Raw genomic sequence first — 21,193 nt, forward strand, 5'->3', positions numbered from 1 at the left:
TAGGTAAGTACCTCACTCTATCCCAAGCCCTGATTTTATTTTTGTTTTGAGGCAATATCTCACTAAGATGTCTAAGCAGGCCTGAACCCTCCTACCTAACCCTTGAGAGTAGTGTGATATAAGCCCTCACTACTATAGTCATCCAGCATATTAAAAATATTTTCTCAGGTTTTTAAGGGGTAGCTAAGGGAGAAATAGTCTCATAGGAGCTGCTCTGACACTCCTAGAAACTGTACTTGTCTTTCTCAATGGTTGAGAATTGAATATTTACTCCTGATGTCTTCCAATAATGACAGCACTACAGGCCACCAATTTATTTCATTTGATGGAAGAAAGTGATACACAAAAGTATATCTTTAGCATCTGTATTTTATTATATATTTGTATTACTTATCTATATACCATCAATTTCCCCACTGAAATGTAGGTTCTATGTTGGCAGGGTCTGTGTTTCATTGCCACTGTGTACATGTGTGTAATAACTACCACTGTGTACATGTGTGTAATAACTACCTGCTGAAAGAACAAATGAATCTACAAACTGCTGATACTCATTTGATTTCTTTGTACATTCAACTCTAAAAATTTTCTTAGATTACTTATTTTATCATATTTGTGTGAATATTCTGCCTGAGTATATGTCTGTGCACATGTGTACGCCTGGTGCCTGTGGAGTTCAGAAGAAAGCATCAGACCCCCGGAACTGGAGTTGCAGATGGCTGTGAGCCACCATGTGGATGCTGGGACTGAGTCTGCTTCCTCGACAAGAGCAACACAGCTCTTAACTGCTCACAGTCAACTCTTTTTGTTTGTTTGTTTGTTTGATTTTTGAGACACTGTTTCTCTGTGTAGCCTTGGCTGCCCTGGACTGGCTTTGTTGACCAGGCTGGCCTCAAGCTCACAGCCATCCACCTGCCTCTGCCCCTGAGTGCTGGGATTTCAGGTGTTGGCCACCATGCCTGCCTCATTCTTAAAGAATGTAAGAACATCAATGGAAAACAACCCTAAGAGTAAATCCTTATAATCCCACTGTAACTTAAAAATATCACAAATGGGAAATGCATTCAGGCTGTATTTGGAAGTAAACAGCTGCCTGCTATCACTTGGGAAACAGAGGCAGGAGGGCTGCGGCAAGTTCAGACTAGCCTGGTCCACACCAGTTCTAAGCTAACCAGGCTACAAAATGAGTAAGAGTCTCAACACAAACAAAACAACAATGAGAAAGAAAATGTATTATAACCACTAGTCTACCAAACACCCTGGCTTAGAAGCAGTATGCTGCAGAACGCTGGCAGAATGGGAAGCTGGCCTAGTGTGTGTGCCTCAGCACCCTGAGTTCCTTACTGCATATTTCTAGCCCAGGAAAAATCCAGATTCAAACTCTAAAGCATAGTTTTTACTGAATTCCTACTCGTTCAGATTAATCATAAAGTTAAAATATTCTGAAAGTTGAACAAACATAAATCTGGAACCATGTGAGTTGAAATAAAAAGTAGCTTATTTAAATTTTTCGTTAGTGCTGTGTGAGTATGTACATACATCATGTGTGTGTGTGAGTGTAGCATGTGCATGCTGAAGTACACGAAGGGCAGCTTTCAGGGACCGACCCCTCTCCCCTCTATGTTGATATCAAACTCAAGTCATTAGGCTTTTTTTATTTTTTTGAGACAGAGTCTCTCTGTGTAGCCTTGGCTGTCCTGAATTCGCTCTGTAGACCAGGCTGGCCTCTAACTCAGAGATCCACCTGCCTCTGCCTCCCAAGTGTACCACCACTGCCTAGCCTGATCTTGTAAAAGTAAATTACTCAAGGCAGGCATAAGGCAGACCAAGGCAGGCGGTTTGGGAACCCGAGGCAGAAGGATCAGTTAAGTCCAAGACTTGGCAGCCAGCCTCAGCAACAAAGCCTAAGGAAAATAAAAGATGGCATGGTGCTGCATCCACTACCTGGGAGGCAGAGACAGGGGACCAGAAGGTCAAGTCTAGCCTGGGCTACCTAGTGATTTCCAGGTTGGCCTATGCCACACAGACAGACTCAATCTCTAAACAAACAAACAAACAAACAAGACTAAGCTAGCATGGTGGCACATGCTAGTAATTTCAGAATAAGGTCATCCTTGTCTACATCAAAGGTTTGATGCCCACACAAGAAACCATCTCAAAAAGCAAAACAAAAAATCTCCCAGAATAAAACTAAAAAAATGAATCGAATTTGTAAAATGTATTCTCATAGCTTAAAGCTGAAAAAGGTACAAGAAGGTTATGTGATGTCTCCCACAATCTTGTCTTCTTGCTCCCCAGTTCCTCAAATTAGAAGGAACCTAAAGCACAATTTTTCCTCATGTTCTAGTTGATTTTCCTATTCAATAGTCTTACCATCAAGTATCACCTCCCCACCTCACTTGCTGTGGCTGCTACCACTTCCTGGAGAGTCTCCTTCCCACCAGCCTTCCTGCCCAAGCTTTGTCACACAAGAGGACCTACTGAGACTTTCACCTCAGGCTCAAACTACATCCTACCACTCAAGTGAACTGTCTTAGAAAGCCAGAATTCATTTAAATTTAAAAAAACAAAAAAACAAAACAAAACAAAAATCTATAGGCTACCGATAGCCTCCCACTGCCCCTTCACTGTCCGCTTACAGCAAGCTGCCCTGTGGAGTTCTGCAGACAGGCGCGTACTCTGCTCATTGCTCTCCATGTGCCCTATTGCCATGTGTTCTTTAAAGGGGTCTGAAAGGGGCAGCTTGATTTAGCTTCTTTCATATGGTCACGTTGTTCCAACAGTCTCTGGTGACTGCATGAACATTTTTACACCACAAGGGTGCAGTAGATGTATGCAGAGAGCAAAGCCGCAGCTCCTTTCTGGTTCATTCACTGCATGGCTCTCTCCGATAATCCTTCAGTTTTCAATGTATACCCTGCATACAGGCACTTAATGCCACACACATAACAATGGTCTTGGTAATATAACATTTTAATTTACCTCAAAATAATTAGATTTTTGTAAATCTTGTTTCATATATACAACTTTATATGTGATTGACCTGTAACCCAGGGTTGGTCTTTGTTGTCGTTTGTTTGTCTATTTGGAGACAGGGTCTTACTATGTAGCCCTTACTGGACTAAAATTCACTACGTAATCTGGGCAGGCCTCAAACTCAAAGCAATCCTCCTGCCTCTGTTTCCCAAGTGGTAGGATTATAGACATGCAGCAATACACTCAGTTCAATAAGCCAGTTTCGAAGAATTGCCATGAAAACTCACAAGACCACTGGGGTAAAGTTCAGAGTACCCAGCAGTAAAGCACATTTAGCATGTTTGAGGCACTGGGCTCAAACCCCAACACCAAAAATTATGCCACAGAGCCATGCTACTGTAGTCCAACTGTATATATCACTGTGACCAGTTTCACCGCCATGTTGGTTTTCACCCTGTTATATACCCAAAGAAGCCGACTCTAAGATGCTCCCCAAGTTCTCCAAGGTACATAGAGACTAGAAAAGAACTGAGATTTGACGGTAGGTCCACAAGCTTACAAAACCCAAGCTCCCCGTGCACACCGCTGGTCAGAGAGCAGGAGGACAGTGGGCTCACCCGTAGTCATCTATCAGGTGAGAGCCCAGCACCACCACGTCCAGCTCGAAGAAAGCAGGCTCGGTCTTAATGCCAAACATGATGGGGGCCAGTTTGGAGTAATCGGCGCGGTTGCAGGTAGCAACGCAAACCCGAAGCTTCCGGTTGTTCCCGTTCTTCTCCATGACTTGCTTCTTCTTACTTGAGAGTTTCTTAAAATAGAGTTCCTAGTGATACAAGAAGAAGTCACTGCTTACAACTGGAGTTACCACTCACTAGAAAACACAACCCTCCAGTTGGAAGTGCTGCTGTTTGCCTGGTGACCTTTGCTCCCCCTGCTCCTTCCTCCTACACGTCACTCATTGGTGGATCAAGTGATGACGTTCCACCAGTTACCCAACCCCACCCTTTTTTCTCACTGGCAACTGCAATGCAATTTCCATTCAGAAGATAAACAAATACCAGCTCTAATGATTAATTTAAAAGTACTAACTGAAAATTAAACACTGTTTGGTATACTCACAAGTGGGACCAGCAAAGTTGACTGCTAGAAAGTTTAGGTAAAGAGCCATCCATCTGATTCACCCCCTCATTTACAAAAAGGGAAATGCAGGGAGAATTACCTCCCCGAGATTCAAGATCATGACTTCAAAGAACATGTCTTTGCTCCCACTCTGCACAGTCCCTTGGGAAGATAAAGATGCTTAGGAGGAGACATGGCCTCTAAGACCCCACCTACACCTACAAGCTAGGCCTCAAAGTCGACAGATAGCTCTGCTATATGTCCCCAAGCCACCTGAAAGTCAGTGTCCCAAACTGAATTGATTTTCTGCTGCAAACCTGTTCTTTCTTGTTTTTTTCTCTAACCCAGCCCATAAGACTCATCCAAATGCCCTGGTATCTTGCCACTTTCCCTGCTTACCTGTACCTCCTAAACCTGTTAAGTCACCCTGAGCTTTTCATCTGTCTCCTCCTCTTGATCCCCACCAGCAGGTCCCTTAGGCCAGTCTCTTGCCTTAGGTCTGAGATAGTGGTCAAAGCTGCATGCCTGTCTCTAGCCCTGCCATTCTCCCACAGACTTTCAGAGTGATGCTTCCAAATTCATAGACCTGCTTGTCACACCAGCCAGCACACCACCCTATTGGATAAAATCCAAATTGCTAATCGGGATCCCATGCAGTTTTTTAAACCACATCTCTCCTACGTCTACTAACTGTCAAAGCATCAACATGTCAAATTGCCTATGGTTTCACTAGTGGATCTACGCCATTTTTAGAGCTACGCACCTCTACCTAAAACTTCCTTCCCCTCTTGTCCAGCTGCCTACTGAGACTTCAAACCTCAGCCAAGTGTCACCTCTTCTGGAAAGGAGTCACATAAACCCCAGGTCCTTCTCACCCCACTGCTCACAGATGCCACCTTCCTCTCAGTACTGTGGCCCTACCACATACACAAAAACACTTTAACTCTTCTGTCCACCTGCCTGCCTTCCCATCTGCCCTTGTACCACACCAAGTCAAACATCAGAACAAGAGACATTTGTTCTGTGGAACTTGTCTCTATATGCCAGGTATCATGCAATCCCAGCACTTAGAAGACTGAGGCAGAAGGATCCGAAGATCGTGAGTTGAAAGCCATTCTGGGCTAAATGGTGAGATGTGAGCTGAGGAATGGGCAGAGACAGAGAGAGAGTGAGAGAAAGAGCTACAAGAAAGGGATGGAAGAGGGGGAACACTTTAAACTTCCTAATAGAAGTGGTAAGTTTCACTTCACAGACTCTGACCTCAGGACTTAGGTTTGAGGCAGTATATCCATACTTGAAACCTGAACTAAGAATCCTGACAGCTTGGGTAAGAATGTGATGGGGGCAGCACCGCTCACTACGTCAGAGTCTTCTGCAGTGGGCACACCATCTAAGGCAGCTATTCATCAGTGTGCAGTTCCCTGGCCATGCAGACTGTCCCGTGATGAAGCTCATTCTGAAAGCACAATGCCCAGGAAAGGCTACTTCTAAGCAACGAAAGGCTGTAAGATGTCAAATGAGCATTCTGCCAAGAATCTAAAGTACTGCTTTCTCACCCTCCATATTGGCTGCCTCAGTGTTCTTGCCCATAGTCCTCCCTCCACCGACCAAATGTGAACGACTAACTTGCTGGTGACATTTAGTTTGCTGGATGAGGCAAAGCAAATGATTGGCAGTTGGTCAATTTCTGTTTATTTTACACGGGAGAGTAAACTTTCCATCTGCTGGGGCTCTCTGTTTGCCAGGTTACTGAACTATTGTTCTAACTAACCCAAGTAAGCCAGCAAAATCATGAAAAACACATGATTTTCTTTTTTAAAGTCAAAGCTTTTTAGGAAAATAAATTAAATCTTAAGCGTTTAAATGTTTCTTGGATTTTAAAAATTATTTTGGGGGAAGAGGGAGGTTGGATCTGGGGCAGAGGGGAGGTGTGGGGGGAGAGGAGAGTTGTAGGGGGGAGAGGAGAGGTGTGGGGGGAGAGGAGAGGTGTGGGGGGAGAGGAGAGGTGTGGGGGAGAGGGGAGGTATAGGGGGAGAGGGGAGGGGGTAGAAGGGAGAGGTGGGGGTAGAGGGGAGAGAGGAGGAGAAATTGCAGTTGGAATGTAATATATAAGTATAAAAAAATTTAAGGAACAAAGATACACCCACAAAAAATTAATTATTTCATACTGGACATCGTATGGCATACCTTGAATCCCAGCATTTAGGAGGCAGAGACAGGCAGATCTCCATGAGTCCCAGACCAGCCTGGTCTACATGCAAATTCCAGCTAGCCAGAATTCCATGATAAGACCTTGTCCCAATAAATACATAAATAAACAGATAAATAACTTAAATAAGTAAATTCATGATTAGGTGGTATACCTACATGACTTCAAATGAAAAAGTCACAACATACCTCAGAATAAAACATCTGCCAGGCTGCACTCTCAACCATATGACAGTTCTCAGCAGCTCACAGTACTAACTTGGTTTCCTTCCCTTCTTTTCTATCTCCTCTCCTTTCCTTGTTCTCACCATTTGTTATTTGGACTTATTTGTAGGTTTCCGGTTTTTGGTTTGTTTTTTGTTTTCTGAGATAGCCCTATGAAGCCCTGGCTGGCCTAGCACTCATTACGTAAGCCTCCGACTTATGGCAACCCTCCTGTCTAAGCCTCTGGAGTGCAGGAATTATAGGTATGCACCATCCTCCTATATATACATATTTATTTATAAACATAATGTATATTATGCAATTGGCAACATTTTACAAACTGTTGATACATTATTTTCTTTAAAATATTTATATTATGTTTCTGAATTAAATGGAAACATGAGAAAATTTAAAAGCAATGGAAGTATCAAACCAACTGTACAAGGTATCAGCTTTTCAAATAAACGGACCTGGCAATGGTGATGCATCCCTTTAATCCCAGCACTTGGGAGGCAGAGGCAGGTGGATCTCTATGAGTCCAAGGCCAGCCTGGTCTACAATGTGTGCTCAGGACAGCCAAGGCTACACAGAGACATCCTGTCTAAAAAAAAAAAAAAAATCAAATAAATGACAGGTTGTGAGAGCCTTGAAAGTAAAATACTGAGAAAACAGGCACTGACTGAGTCTTTAGTCTGTGAGGGGCACTGTGCAGAGCCCTGAGACTCTGCTGTGGGGCTGTGAAAGGTCTCATTTTTCTGATTTTAGGAACTAAAATCATAGAAGACAATTCAACAGACTCCAACCATTTTGCTTTTACAAACAGGAACAATAGAAATCAGAAATTTAAACAAATTATCTGTTATTTGTTCTGAATAAAATATTCCTAATGGCACTTTTTTGCTTTTTGTATTTTTGAGACAAGGTCTCTCTATATAACCCTAACTGGGATTTTCTCTGAAGACGAGGATGCCCTCAAACTTACTCAGATCTGCCCACCTCTGCTTCCTGAGTGCTGGACTTAGAAGACTTGAACCACTAAAAGCACAATTATATACTGAATATAGTGACCAGCATCTTCATCATCAATGTGGGATGAGGTATGTGACAAAAAATTAGACTTAAATTACTTAAAGGGAACTTAAGTTTCATAAAACAGAAGATGAAATTTGTTTCTTTACATAATGGAATGCTAGACAAAAATTAAAATTGATCAACTGTATATTTGTCATTGCACACTGTGTATCCCCATCCAAAAGTCTGAGATCCCAAACATTGCAAAATGCAAACAGTTTTCAAAAGACAACCTCTAATATCAGTCCTCTCCAGCCGAGGGACAGTTACAAAAGGACAGGCAGATAAGGAGTGTGAGGTGCGGGGAGGAGTGGGGAGTGTGACAGGTACACAACAGCAAACACTCAAAACCAGCAGGAAGGAAAGGCAGGCAGCCAAGGGCGAACACTTGGACCAGTGGACCAGAGAATAGGGGGAATGGGAGGACGCTGGTTTTGTTTTTTAAATGCCCAACCCAGAGTCCACCTGCCAGGACTCCCATATCTGGACCTCCCACCCCCACCCCCGCCCCCATGCTATTCCATTCTGACAAGCTTCAGTTGAGCTTTTTAATTCATGCTCTCTGCCTTTGGGTCTTCTGTCATCTCTATGCCTGTCTCACAGAACGATCTCGCCAGTTTCACCTTGTTTGAGACAGGCTTTCTCTTACTCCCCGCCCCCTCCACCCACCCACCCTCTCCCAAGATCCCAACACTTCCGGGCTGCTAGGATTACGACTGATTTTACTGGGTTCTGAGGACCCAAACTCAGGTCAAATTTTCAGCTTTATGTCCCCACCCATACACACACATACACCAGCTATTTCCTCAGCTCCAGGAAATGACAACGCTCACATATACATTCAACTCAGTTGTGCTTTATAAACGCTGCAAAAGGTGATGAGAGACTATCCCAACCACGAGCAAGCGTGTTCTCTAAGTACGCTGGTGCAAGGAGTCACCAGCAGAGGAAAAGTAGCAAGGCAAATATTTGCTAAGCGCTTTCACCTAGCACAGCGCTAAGAAAGCTATAAGCACCTTTCCGTTCCCAGGGCCCTTTCACTCACTCCCTCTAAACAAACAGGACACGGAGGTACGGGGGGGGGGGGGGGGGAGGGGGGAGGGGAGGGGTGGAAATCCCATGTGCTCTAAATCATAGCGAAATGGTTAATGACTGACAGAATCTCAATTCAAACCCAGGTCTAGATGATCTCCCGGCAATCAGGTCACTGCCCTACCTACACACCTTCTGCTTTGTGTGTTCTCCTTTCTGGAGAACTTGAGACACACCTTCCTTTCATGCAGAGCAGATAGAACTCACCGCCATAAAAAAGGAAGGGCGGCATGGAGTTCTCAGAACCTTGCTGCCCGGCTATAATTCAGTCTGGTGTTCCTCCCCAGAGCCCCTACAGCAGGACTAAACAATTATCTTTACTGTTAAACGGTGCCCCCGCCACACCCTATCTATGGAGGAGCAAAGCCTACCTCCGTGCTTTAACGATTTTACAAGCCTGTTCAGGGATAGATATAAACGCCTATCAAATCTGCAAGGAGGCTGAGAGTCCAGATGGTCAGAGTTGGGCGGACTTCCCAGACTTCTCTCAGGGCAAACTCTCTCCACCCAGGGCAGTGGTGGGCCCAGCAGCCTTCTCACGCCTCCGCCCCGGGAGAGCCAGGCCAGGCCTACCTCTGCAAGCCCCGGTCCCCATTCACCGGCTCGCTGAGCCTGACTGCTCCGGGATCACACGCGGGAGCCCCGCACCTGGCGGGAGAGACGCCCTGCTGCGCAGACCCAGGGCACAGCGCGCGAGGCCTACAGCTGCAGCAGGAGGTGTCGGAACCTCGCACGGTGTCCGTGAGTCACCGACTGACTCGCGGCCTTCGCCCGCTTAGTTCCCTCCGGCGCCACCTCCGTACTCCGCAGGCTCGCGTCCAGCCGGCCCACAACGCAGGTCCCCGGCAAGCACGCCCCGAGGCTTCCGGTACCCGGCGCCGCTCGACGACTCGGCGCTCGACCCAGCCCCCGTCTTTGCTCTTGAAGTCGCCCGTCCCGAGGAGGAGCGCCGAGCGGTCGATTGCTCCGGCCCCGCCCCTCCTTGCCTATTTGAGTTAGCCAGGGGCTTGTCGCTGTCACCTCAGCGCCTTCCGCTGTCGTGTCAGCTCTGGTAGTGACATGTAGTCTGTTTGCGGAGGGTGTTTTCTCCTCTAGCGAAGCCGACTGTGAAGCCTTGCCACGCCTGCCACGAAGCTCTCGTGGAGTGCGGAGTGGCAACACACATACTAGCTGACCGTAACTGTAAACTCCGTGTCGCTGACCACTCTAGGCCTTAAATTCCAAGGACCACCCTGGAGCCACGGATACAGAGTTGCCTTGGTGCTTGGTCTATGAGATGGCTCTCAATTTGGGTGCAACCATCTCGTGGGAGAACTCGGGCTTCACGTGGGCTTTGCCAGAGTGAGAGCTGTATGGTTTAGATGAGAACATCTCCAACTCTGATATTTTAACCTCAATTTAGAGCTTCCAAAATGGACCTGGGGGCCATATCTTTGGATCTCTTTGTCCCTCTTCCCAATTTGGCCACACTGAATTCCCCATTTTCCGTTTGTTCGCTATTAATTTGGCAGTTGTCGTTGACTTAATGGAGGACAGATGGCAGAACCTGGCTTCTCAGGCACAAACTGCGATACCTCGGAAGTTGGAATTACAGGTTGCTGTGAGCCTCCTGACATGGGTGAAATTTACTACAACTAGGTGCAGGAGGATGAGAAGTTGGATAGTATTCTGAGCAATACAGCTGCACCTGTGTCTCAAACAACAACAACAAAAGCACAAGCGAAACTTTCACATCTATTTTTTTAGTTTTTTGAGACAGGATCTTACACTGTACCTAGCTGAAGCTGGCATGAGATTCAATGTGTAACCCAGACTGGTCTCAAACCTATGTCAGCGATCCTGCCTCTGATCCACCAGCCTAACAAAGTGACAGTTTAAACAATCTGGCAGTCCCTTGGGGTTTCTAGCCAAAAAGCTAATTGTAAGGCGCATCAGATTTTCCCAGTGTGTGGTCTGTTTCAGTTAAGAATGAAGCTCTGGTTTGCATGGTGTTTGTGCAGCCTTGTTGGGTCCAGCAAGGGTCACCTGATCCTGACAGTACAGATGCTAAGTGGTATCGTACAAGGAGGTGCCATCCATCATCTATCCACCTTTCTGTCCGAGGTCAGAGCAATCATCTATCTGCAAGTTAGTCAAGTCACCATTTGTGTCTGCTCTGCTAACACCCATTTCCAGCACGTTGCACATTACACATCTTTTCTGAATACCGCTTAGGTGTTAGTTGGGTGTTTATACTGCTGGGTGGAGAATGGATTAGCTGAGAGTCAGGGATTGGTGCCAGTGAAATTTCCACAGAAGTAGATAGATAATTCATTTGGATGTAAAACTGATGAAATTTACTACTGATTAATCATAAGGAAGGAAAAAAGAATGACTGACTTCCAGGTTTCTATTTTTAGTAATTGGCTAAAGTTAGTAATTGGTTGTGGTATTTCCTGGAGTGACAAACAAGTTCAGGAACGAAAGGTAAAAAAAGCTTTCGTTTGGAGTATGATACATTCGGGAGCTGCAGGCAGCTGTTGAGTTCTAATAAGAGAAGTGAATCTGGGCATAAACATCAGAGCCCACTAGAAAGTAAATGGTCCACTAGCTCCCTGCCTGCCATTGTGTAACAAGGTGCTACCAGCTCCTGGCTGAAGACAACACACATTCCTTACCCTGTGCTTCTGGAGGTCAGAGTTTGGGGGAACTAATATCCAGGCTATAGCAGGATACCTGCTCTTTGCAGGATGAAGGAGAGAATTCATTTCCTTGCCCTTCCCCTTTGGAGACTGATAACACTTCTTGGCTTGTGAGCACTCTTACCGCAAGGCTTTTCATGGTTACGACTCTCTTGCCTTCTTTTTACTTAAAGAGACTCTTAGGATAATAAAGTTGAGCCTACCCAGTGGTTCAGAATAATCTTCCTGGCACAAAATGCTTGATCACAACTGCAAAATCTGTCTCCAAAGAAGGGCCTGTGGCCACTTCAAAGGAGCCATTATTCTGCCTGCCATGTGTGGTATAGAAGAAAGGTGTGGAAGATGCGCAACAAAGGCATCTGGTTTTTAAAGTTAGATCATTACATAGCCAGTGTATACACAGGGGAATGAGAGAGAGAGAGAGAGAGAGAGAGAGAGAGAGAGAGAGAGAGAGAGAGAGAGAGAGAGAGAGAGAGAGAGAGAGAGAGAGAATGCTAGGACTATACAAAGAAACCCTATCCCCACAAAACAAAACAAAAACTATGAGACTCCTGGATATTTTCCTTGAAACTCTTAGAAAACATTAAAATCTGAATAAAGTACTTACCATGGTGTGTGAAGAACCGAGTTTGAATCCCCGGAACCCAAGTAAAAGCCAGCATCAGTAGTCCAATCGTCTGTAATCCCAGCTCTCTTACAAGCACATAGGAGGTGGAGAAGTACACATTTTACACACACACACACACACACACACACACACACACACACACACACACACTTTACTGAGGTGTCAATAAATAGCTAGATCAAGTATTGATTTACGTTTTCATGAAATGGAAACTACCATTAAGCTAAAGAAAGAAAAGGTTGTCTATGCCTACTCAGGAGGTGCCTGTCTGTCCATAATTCCTGAAAAGACTTAGCACCAAGGCTGTGGTTAGCTAGCAAACACATCAGTGACAGCTGGGTATGTTACACTGACTCTAAAGCCTTTAGATGGAAGGAGACAGTGATTGGCTCATTGGATATGAGTGGGAAGATGGGGCATATTAAAAACACAGACACAAAACAACAATAACAACAACAACATCCAGGCATAGAGGTGCACGCCTTTAATCCCAGTACTTGGGAGGCAGAGGCAGATGGAATCTATGAGTTTGACGCCAGCCTGGTCTACAAAGTGAGTCCAGGACAGCCAAGACTACACAAAGAAACCCTGGCTTGAAAAACATAAAAAATAAAAACAAAACAAAAAGCCACAGACACATATATTTTATGAGAGGCAGGCCAGGTGGAGCATGAGGAGAGAGTCTAATGCCTAACTCGCCTCAGATTCTGAACAGCTTCCTGGCTTCCTCCCATTTGGAAGCTAGGCTTATTTTTTTCCCCATCTTCTGCTTTTTGCAAGTCTAGTGCTCTACCACTGTGCCACCTTCTTGGCCTTGATGTCAATCCATTTTTTAATTTTTAAAAAACTTTATGTGTATTGGTGTGAGGGTGTCAGATTCCCCAGGAAGTAGAGTTATAGACAGTTGTGAGCTGCCATGTGGGTGCTGAGAATTGAGCTTGGGTCCTCTGGAAGAGCAGCCAGTGCTCTAAACTGCTGAGCCACCTCTCCACTTTCTCAATCCATTTTTTATCATTACAATAAATCTTCTTGTTAAAAATGACTCAGGGACTGAACACGATCGTGACTGGAAAGAGTACTTGTGTGTCTGCCCTGTTGTTTGGAAGGGCCAGAAGGGAGGCAGGATTGGTGTCATGTGTTTTCCGTTTCTGCTTTGAGTCATGAAAAAGTCAATCAAGGGGTGGGTAAAGTGAATAATCGGCTGGGCACCGTGGATTAGGCCTGTCTGGAATCTCAACCCCCCAGAGGCAAAGAATCATCCTGGGTTTAAGGCCAGCCTCAGCTGCCATGAGCAACCACATTTGTCTGGATAGTCATATGAAGTAAACATCATGTAGTTATTGACGGGTGTCTAGAATGTCTAGGGGTAAAGCACACTGTACGTTCTATTGTTTGTAACCTCTTCGTGAAATAGAATAAGGTACAAAAAAGACCAATTATTAGATTCTGGACTGTTGATATATTTCGTGAGCTGCTTAAGCATGGCTTGTACAGCCCTTTTCCAAGCATGGCTTCACTTGCTACCTGAAACCGCATGACCTGGAGAAGCCGCCAAACTTCACCAATCTTGCTTGTTTACCTCAGCATGTGGCATTAGAGTATAAAATGAGAACACAAAGTGGACACAGTCCTGGGGCCTTTCAGGAGCTGCCCTGGCTTCAGTCCACCCATGATACCTCCTCTCTCTACTCTCATCAGTGTTAAGCTGCTTGTTCCAGAAAAGGTTCTTGCGGCACTCAGGGCAGAGCGTGGCTCCTGTTGCACTAGTGGCCTTGTGTGGCTGCCTTACACAGGGTAGCACTTTTTTTTTTCTTCTGAGACAGGGTTTCTCTGTCTAACAGCTCTGGCTGTCCTGTCCTGGATTCACTTTGCAGACCAGGCTGGCCTCAAACTCACAGAGATCCTCCTGCCTCTGCCTCCCCCAGTGCTGGGATTACAGGCGCGCGCCACCATCACCCAGCAAGAGGAGCCTTTTGAAACTCATAGCTCTGAGCCATCTCATGATTCTTCATAGCTGCAGTGACTATTTAGCATGCTTTTTGGAGTTCTGTAGTGAGAAGCTGACTCTATGCTATAGAACAGACGTGCATAATATACAAGACACGCAGAAGCACAGTGCGGTTGTGTTTGTTTCTACGGGATATTGTCCTCTATTGGGACTTTAAAATATCGTTTTCACTATGGACTATGACAGTAAATTGTTTTTTCATCTGGAAATTGAAGAAATAATGTAAGCTGGGAAGTGCTCAGCTTGACTAAAGAAGTTTAGAAATTGGCACAAAAGCCGAATGATAATCTCAGCACTTGGGAGTCGGAGGCAGGTGGACCTCTATGAGTTCCAGGACAGCCTGGTCTAAAGAGTGAGTTCCAGGACAGCAAGGGCTACACAGAGAAATCTTGTCTTGGGAGGGCAGGGTGGCATAAAAGCTGGAAGGTGGTGGTGGGGGGGGGGCGGGAGGGGATGACTAGTTTTCGTTTAACTTTGGCTTTGCAATAAAACATTGGGTCAACAAAATTGTTCTCTAAAATAACGTCTTACTGGAAGTTTTACAAGTTTGTCCTGTTGGACTTCCTGTATGTAGCTCTAGTCAACAGCACTCAACCAGCAACAAGCCTTTGGAGAAACGTCATGATTTCCCAACAGAGGCTAAAGGAGTAGTCTAGTGTTGGCCCTAGCTCCTGGCTGAGGAGCAGCCCATGTTTGTTGCATAAATAGCGCGTTAGTCCAGCATGCTACTAGAGCACCCAAGCCAGATTCAGCATGAGCATGCAGCTAAGGATTAAGGAAAGGCCCTACCGGATCTTGCCATGTAGTCCAACCTGGCCCAACTCTGAAGCCCAAACTGCCACCAAACTTGCTGTCCTTTTGCCTTAGTCCTTGAGTCCTGGGATTACAAGAATGTGATCCCATGCCTGGGAGACTCAAGTAGGCTGTTTAATACCTGCATGAAACTGGATATAGTGACCCATTCCTGGAGGAGGCCTCAAGGCCAGGAGCTCCAGACTAGCCAGGGATGTATTGTTAAGATACATCCTCCTCTCCATCACAAACAGCGCTCCATGAGTGTTTACCGTGTATCCAAATACATATACTTAACATCTCTAAGCCTCAGCATAAACACAAGGCCTCAACTTCTCTGGTCTGTGTCTTCCATGCCCTCACTGGGATAAAATCAATTCTATGTTTCAAATCCTTTCTCATTCTTCTTTATAGCTTGCCCCTGAAGGCGGGCACTGCCATGATTGTGCCTCTGCCCTTCCGTGCTTGTCTGTTTACTTTGTGTCAGAACTTCTTTTAGTCTTTTTTTTTTTTTTAAAGACAGGGTCTTCCTGTGTTATCCTTGGCTATCCTGGACTCGCTTTGTAGACCAGGCTGGTCTTGAACTCACAGCAATCCACCTAGCTCTGTGTCCCGAGTGCTGGGATTAAAGGCGTGCGCCACCACTCGAAGTCCCTTCTTTTATTCTTAAGCTTTCTATTTCGACTTCCATGTAGAGAAAGCCTTGTATACAACCCCTGCAGCAGCCGCCCCAGCATGGGTCCACACTTAAAGCTGCCTTCAAGATACTCCCTAACCCCAGTCTTAGTACACAGAAAGTCCAGTTCCATTTCCGCTTCCCCATTTTCTTCTCTTCTTTTTTCTTCCTCCTCTCCTCTCCTCCCCTCTCCTGTCCCCTCCCCTCCCCTTCCATCCCCATCCTCCTCTACTCTTCCCCTTCCTCTCCTCCCCTCCTCTCCTCTCCTCTCCTGTTTCAGCCTGCCCCTCCCCTCCCCTCCCCTCCTCACCTCCCCTCCTCTCCTCTCCCCTTCTCTCCTCTCCTGTTTCAGCCTGTCCCCTCCCCTCCCCTCCTCCCCTCCCTTCCTCTCCTCCCCTCCTCTCCCCTCCCCTCCTCACCTCCCTTCCTCGCCTCCCCTCCTCTCCTCTACCCTTCTCTCCTCTCCTGTTTCAGCCTGCCCCTCCCTCCCCTCCCCAGCCCTCCTCTCCTCTCCCTCTGCTCCTTCCCCTCTCCAGAATCTCATGTATACTAGGCTAGCCTCACACTCACTCTATAGCAGAAGACAACTTTGAAATGTTAACCCCCTGCCTCATCTCCTCAGTGCTGGGCTTTCCATGGACTACTTCCCCACGCTCAGATTTCTGTGGTGCTGGGACTGAACCCAGACCTTTGTGAATGTTAGACAAGCAATCTACCAACAGAGCAGCATCCCCAGCCCGAGTCTCTCTGTCACAAACACTTCCTTCTTTGATCCCATGTCTGTGTTGGACACTTGTAAGGCCAAGCCCTGTCTTTGCTTCATGTGCCTTACTTGAATTTCAAATACCATCTGTTCTGAAAATTAATCTGAACTCTCTGTATGAAGATAACCCTCCCTCCACTGGATGTCTGTAGCACTTGGCTTGAATGCCCATTTCATACTTACTAACTATGGAAGGTTTTTGAGCGGATCCATTTTTAACTGTGGTATTTAACAGCATTCTGTGAAAACAAGTCATATTAGCTATCTTCTCATCTGTGACCTAGTTCTATAATCAGATTCTAATTTCCTTGAAGTTAGCCCTTTATGCTTCTCTCTGATAGTTCCCTGAATCAGTAAGAAATGCAGTCAAGCCAGGTGTGGTGGCACAAGCCTTTAATCCCAGCACTTGGGAGGCAGAGGCAGGAGGATCGAGGCCAGCCCAGTCTACAAAGTGAGTCCAGGACAGCCAAGGCTACACAGAGAAACTCTGTCTCCAAAAACAAAACAAAACAAAACAAAACAAAACAAAACATAACAAAACAAAACATAACAAAACAAAACAAAGAAAGAAATGCAGTCAATAAAAACTGAGTCATTTAATGGTGTTTCTGGACACCCCTGGTTTTTCCCTATGGCTCACATTACCCTGTAACCAACCTCCCTTGTTGGTCATCCTCCACCATCTAAATATGCTGTTTGTTTGTTTGTTTGTTTGAGGCAGAGTTTCTCTGTGTAGTTAAATATCTAAAAAAAATAAAAATTACCATCATGGTGAGCATGTGTATATGTGCACTTGTACATGCTATAACACACATGTGGAAGTCAGAGGACAATTTTTTGGAATTGGCTTTCTCCTTCCATGGTGGAATCTGGGGAATCAAACTCATGTTGTCAGGCTTACATACCAAATGCCTTTACCCACTAAGCCATCTAGCTGGCCCCACATCTTCATGATCAAGTATGAAAAATAGTAATGAGCCAGAAGAACAAGGAGAAATTCAGTGTTGATATAAGATAGGTGTGTGGGGGCAGATGTGGCTGAGATACGAAGCAAGACCAGGCAAGGGCCATGCCTAGTATCACACCAGGGAAGTCAGACACCTGCCTCTCTGCATTGGAGATGCTATTTAAAATTATGGGTAATGGGTTGGGATGAGAAGGGACTAGAGGAAAACAGTATTTCCTAATGCTGGCAGCAGGAGGACCCTGTTGGACATGGTGCACACACATGTGGTCCTCGCATCTGGGAGCCTGAAGCAGGAAGAGTGATGGGAACTGCAGGATGGCATGGACCTCGTTGTAAAGTCCTATCTCTAGAGAGAGAGAGAGAGAGGGAAGTAGGGAGGAAAGAGAAGAGAGAGAATGAATCCTGAGGATGGAATCAAAAGAACGGGGAGAAAGAATGGATAGAAGCAGACGGTAGAAATGATAGCGAGAGGGATGAGGTGAGTGACCAATATTCCTGTTTTAATATATGGGTGATTGGCAAGCTTTTATCTGAACCCGGAGAAAGACAGCCTGGGAATGAGCTAGCTGTTGGGGGTGGGGGTGGGGCGGCATATGGCTGCTCCGGCTCTGGCTTTGCTGAGTCTGTAGACTCTTAGGAGATTTTCATGAGGTTGGGAATCTAGAGAAAGACTTAAGTCAGAAGTAGAGACCTGTTGTGGCATGACTGACTCAGCTACCTAATATCTGGCTTCTAAAATACACTGTTCACTCTTAGTCCAAGGTACTACGAAATATCTTTCTGGTTTTTTTTTTTCCCAACCAAGTTTCCCACACTGGGGAAACCTCGGTGTGCAATGGATAACCTCGTGCTGGGAAAGCCACCTTCATGATCATGGCATCTCCCCTGCAAGGTGAGTGTCCAACTATACTTTTTTTTTTACCATCCCGTTTCTCTACCCTGACTCCCACTTAGCATTACTGTTGGTCAACCCTTTTCATAAAATAGCCTGTACACTTGCAAGCTCCACCTCCATAGATTTAAAGAGTTTTCGATAGGAATATTTGGGAAAGATGTGTTTGTACTGAAAGGCAAGGCTTCTTTCTCCTCATTACTTGTTACATACTATGGCATAACAATGACATGGTGTTTTCGTTGTACTGAGTATTGTGAGTGACTCAGAGACTTAACTATACAGGAGAATTGTGACGGTTATCGACATGAAAATACCCTCATTTCTATAAAGGGCCTGAATATCCACAAATATCTGATACCCTTGAGGCTTCCTGGAACCAAGCCCCCCATGGAGAGCAAAGGCTGATGATTGTTAATGCTTCTTTGTTACATATTTTGACTGTCTGAGTCTCAGGCAACTAGACTCAAATATTACAAAATTGAATTTGATGAGGTGGAAAGTCCCGTGGGGACCCACACCTCACTCTGTGTGGGTCTGTCCTAGACATGAGCAGTGCTTTTGTGGACGTGTGCCTCTTTCTGACTCAGTCTCACTCCTCCCAGCAGCCCAGGCACGTGTTTTCCCTTTCCTCTAGTGTATCCTCAGGTAACATTCCCTTTTACCTTAAGGCTTACTGAACTTTTTTTTTCTTTTTGAGCCAGAAACTGGCCTAAAACTTACCGTGGAGTCAAGGAGGACATAAATGCCAGTCCTCCTGCTTCTACCTTTTAAGTGTTGGGATGACAGGGATGTACCACAATACCCAAGCTTCTGCCTCGTTCTGGAAACACTCCACGTTTGAGGCTTCCAGGACAGGTGTCTAACTTCCCGTCTGTCTAACCTCTAGTCACTGCACTTCCTCAAATCATGGTGCAAAAAGTTGGTTCCCAGGATGATGATGTGTCTATTCTTCCACAGATGTCATCTTACTATCCATGCTTGGCCCTGTTTGCTTGTGTGGCCTAGCCATCATTTAAAATTATTCCAAGTTGGATAACCTAGCTGAGGCTTCCTGTGCTAGGCTCACTAACCTGCTACTTATAGGACGGCTTCATTTGTCCCAGACGCCTCAAGTCAAAATGGCCCAAACAAAGATTATTTTTACCTCTTAATCCTGGGTATTCTCCTCAACCACAGTTTTCAGTGAATGGCATTCTAGTCTTTGCGATAACCTGGGAGACATACTTGGCTCCTCTTTGTCCTTTATCCCTCATGCTCTGTAGGCCATAACATCTTATGAGACTTAAAAATAGACAAGTTACTTAGCGTGACTCTTGCCCTTGTAATTACAGATGGCCACTGAGTACTCACTGAAGACACGAGGGGGAAAAACAACAGCTTAGTTTCATCCAGAGGCTCAAAAAGTATAAACTTGAATTTAACTGTTTTTTTTTTATTTTTAAAAAATTTTTTATGTAGGTTCTGGAGATCTGAACTCAGGTTCTCATGCTTGCACTGTTTTTGAATTTAACTTTTAAACAATAAAAATAACATATTTTCACTGAACGCAAATTGAAATTGGACCTCACTGCCTTGATACAGCTAGCTGTAGACTGTGAGGAAAGGCAGCTCCACTCACCACTACACCCCAGACCTAAACGGTACTGAATGAGCCACACTACATAATAGAAGTTCTTTTTTAAAACCTTATTCCTGATTTTTTTTTTACTTAAGAAAAAAAAAAGACACATACTTTTGTGACATTCATGAGACCAAATAGTGGGCTTGCTTCATAAAGACAAGTTCTTTCCAGCGTACCATGGAGTTTGGCCTTACTCACCCCCGCTCCCATACTCCCTTCCTTCCTCATGCTCCTGTCTCATGCCTTGCCCTAACAGGGCTTTAGAAATGCTCCTTAACTACAGTGGGTCTTCACACTGAAACATCCGGTTTACATGTGAAGATGCCATAGAACATATAGCTGCTCCTCTGCTCCAATCAAAATTAGCTTAAACATACCCATTCTAATAGTAGTGCTGTATCTAGATGTTAGAAAACACGGCAACTGTGGCGTAGATACTAATTAACTCAGAGAAACTGCCCCCCCCCCCAGTGTGGTCATTCAATAACTCAGGTCTGGGAGGCATCAATTAAGGTGGGTCTCTGTGTCCTGTTTCAAAAGCAAAATTAGGTTTCAGCTCACGCTGTACCTTTTGAAAAGAAACAGTATTTATGAAGCAAGGAATTAAAAAAGCAACAGCAAAACCCTTTTTATCCGATGGAATCTGGAGGAAAGAGTATGTTTCTATTTCTCTGTTTAGAATGCAGAGAGACAATGAATGACAGGATGATGATAGGGAAACAAACCAAAACTGTACAGTGACTAACCACAGAGTGAGCAAGGGGAAAGGCGTTTGAAAAATAGTAGGTGTGTCAGATTTGAAACTAAAGCCCCTTTCTTCCTTTTGATGGCCTTTGTCTCTGAGAGCAAGGGGTCCTGCCTTACTCACGTGAGGTCCCGGGTAGCTTGGCTCCCTGTGGAGATGCATGTGTGTGTCCATCCTGTGGCACAGCCCTTTCCCCAGGTGTGGTGAGCTGCTGTCTGTCCTCTTGGGTTAGCTGCCACGAAGTAGTCATTAGTAAGCACCTGCCTTCCAGACTAGCTCTTAAGCTCCGCCTCTTTGAAAAGGTAGGGGTGGGGGGTGGGGGGGCAGTACAGCTCTGAATTCTCCCTGTGTTCCTGGACACTGGGCTTGAAGTAAGAGGAGAGCTGGCACCTAAGGGTCATTTCCCTGTTCTTGATAGATGACTCAACTGTTTTATTTCAAAAGGAAAAAAAAAGTTTCTTCTCAGTTTCTGATATAAACTCAACACTATCTGTAATGAAAATCTCTATTGTTCTTTTCACACAGGTATATTCAGAACCTCTACTTTACTCTGAACAAAACAATTAGGAGATTAAACCAGCTGGGTGTAGTGGCACACGTCTGTGATCCCAGCACTCTGGGAGGCAGAGACAGGAGGATCATTAGAGTTCAAGGCCGGCCTGGACTACAAACTGAGTCCAGGACAGCCAGGTTGACACAGAGAAACCCTGTCCCAAAAAACAAAACAAAACAAAGAAGAGATTAAGC

General features: G+C 45.3%; 1 protein-coding gene across 2 annotated transcripts in view; it reads right to left on the minus strand.

Moving 5' to 3' along the window:
- Positions 1-20,640, minus strand: part of GNE (glucosamine (UDP-N-acetyl)-2-epimerase/N-acetylmannosamine kinase) — a 44,385-nt gene extending 23,745 nt beyond the window's left edge. Inside the window, exons 1-2 of one of the 2 annotated variants that reach the window (XM_084785295.1) lie at positions 20,570-20,640; positions 3,594-3,799 (exon numbers count right to left, since the gene is read on the minus strand). In XM_084785295.1, coding sequence (XP_084641421.1) covers positions 3,594-3,799; positions 20,570-20,620 — 257 coding nt within the window. In that variant the 5' untranslated portion in view covers positions 20,621-20,640. Of the gene's footprint in view, positions 1-3,593; positions 3,800-9,243; positions 9,569-20,569 lie in introns of those variants that run through there. The other variant, XM_084785296.1, reaches the window with a different exon arrangement.
- Positions 20,641-21,193: the final 553 nt, after the last annotated feature.

The sequence above is a fragment of the Acomys minous genome, assembly GCF_964271855.1.
Source record: "Acomys minous genome assembly, chromosome: 1".
Lineage (NCBI taxonomy): Eukaryota > Metazoa > Chordata > Mammalia > Rodentia > Muridae > Acomys > Acomys minous.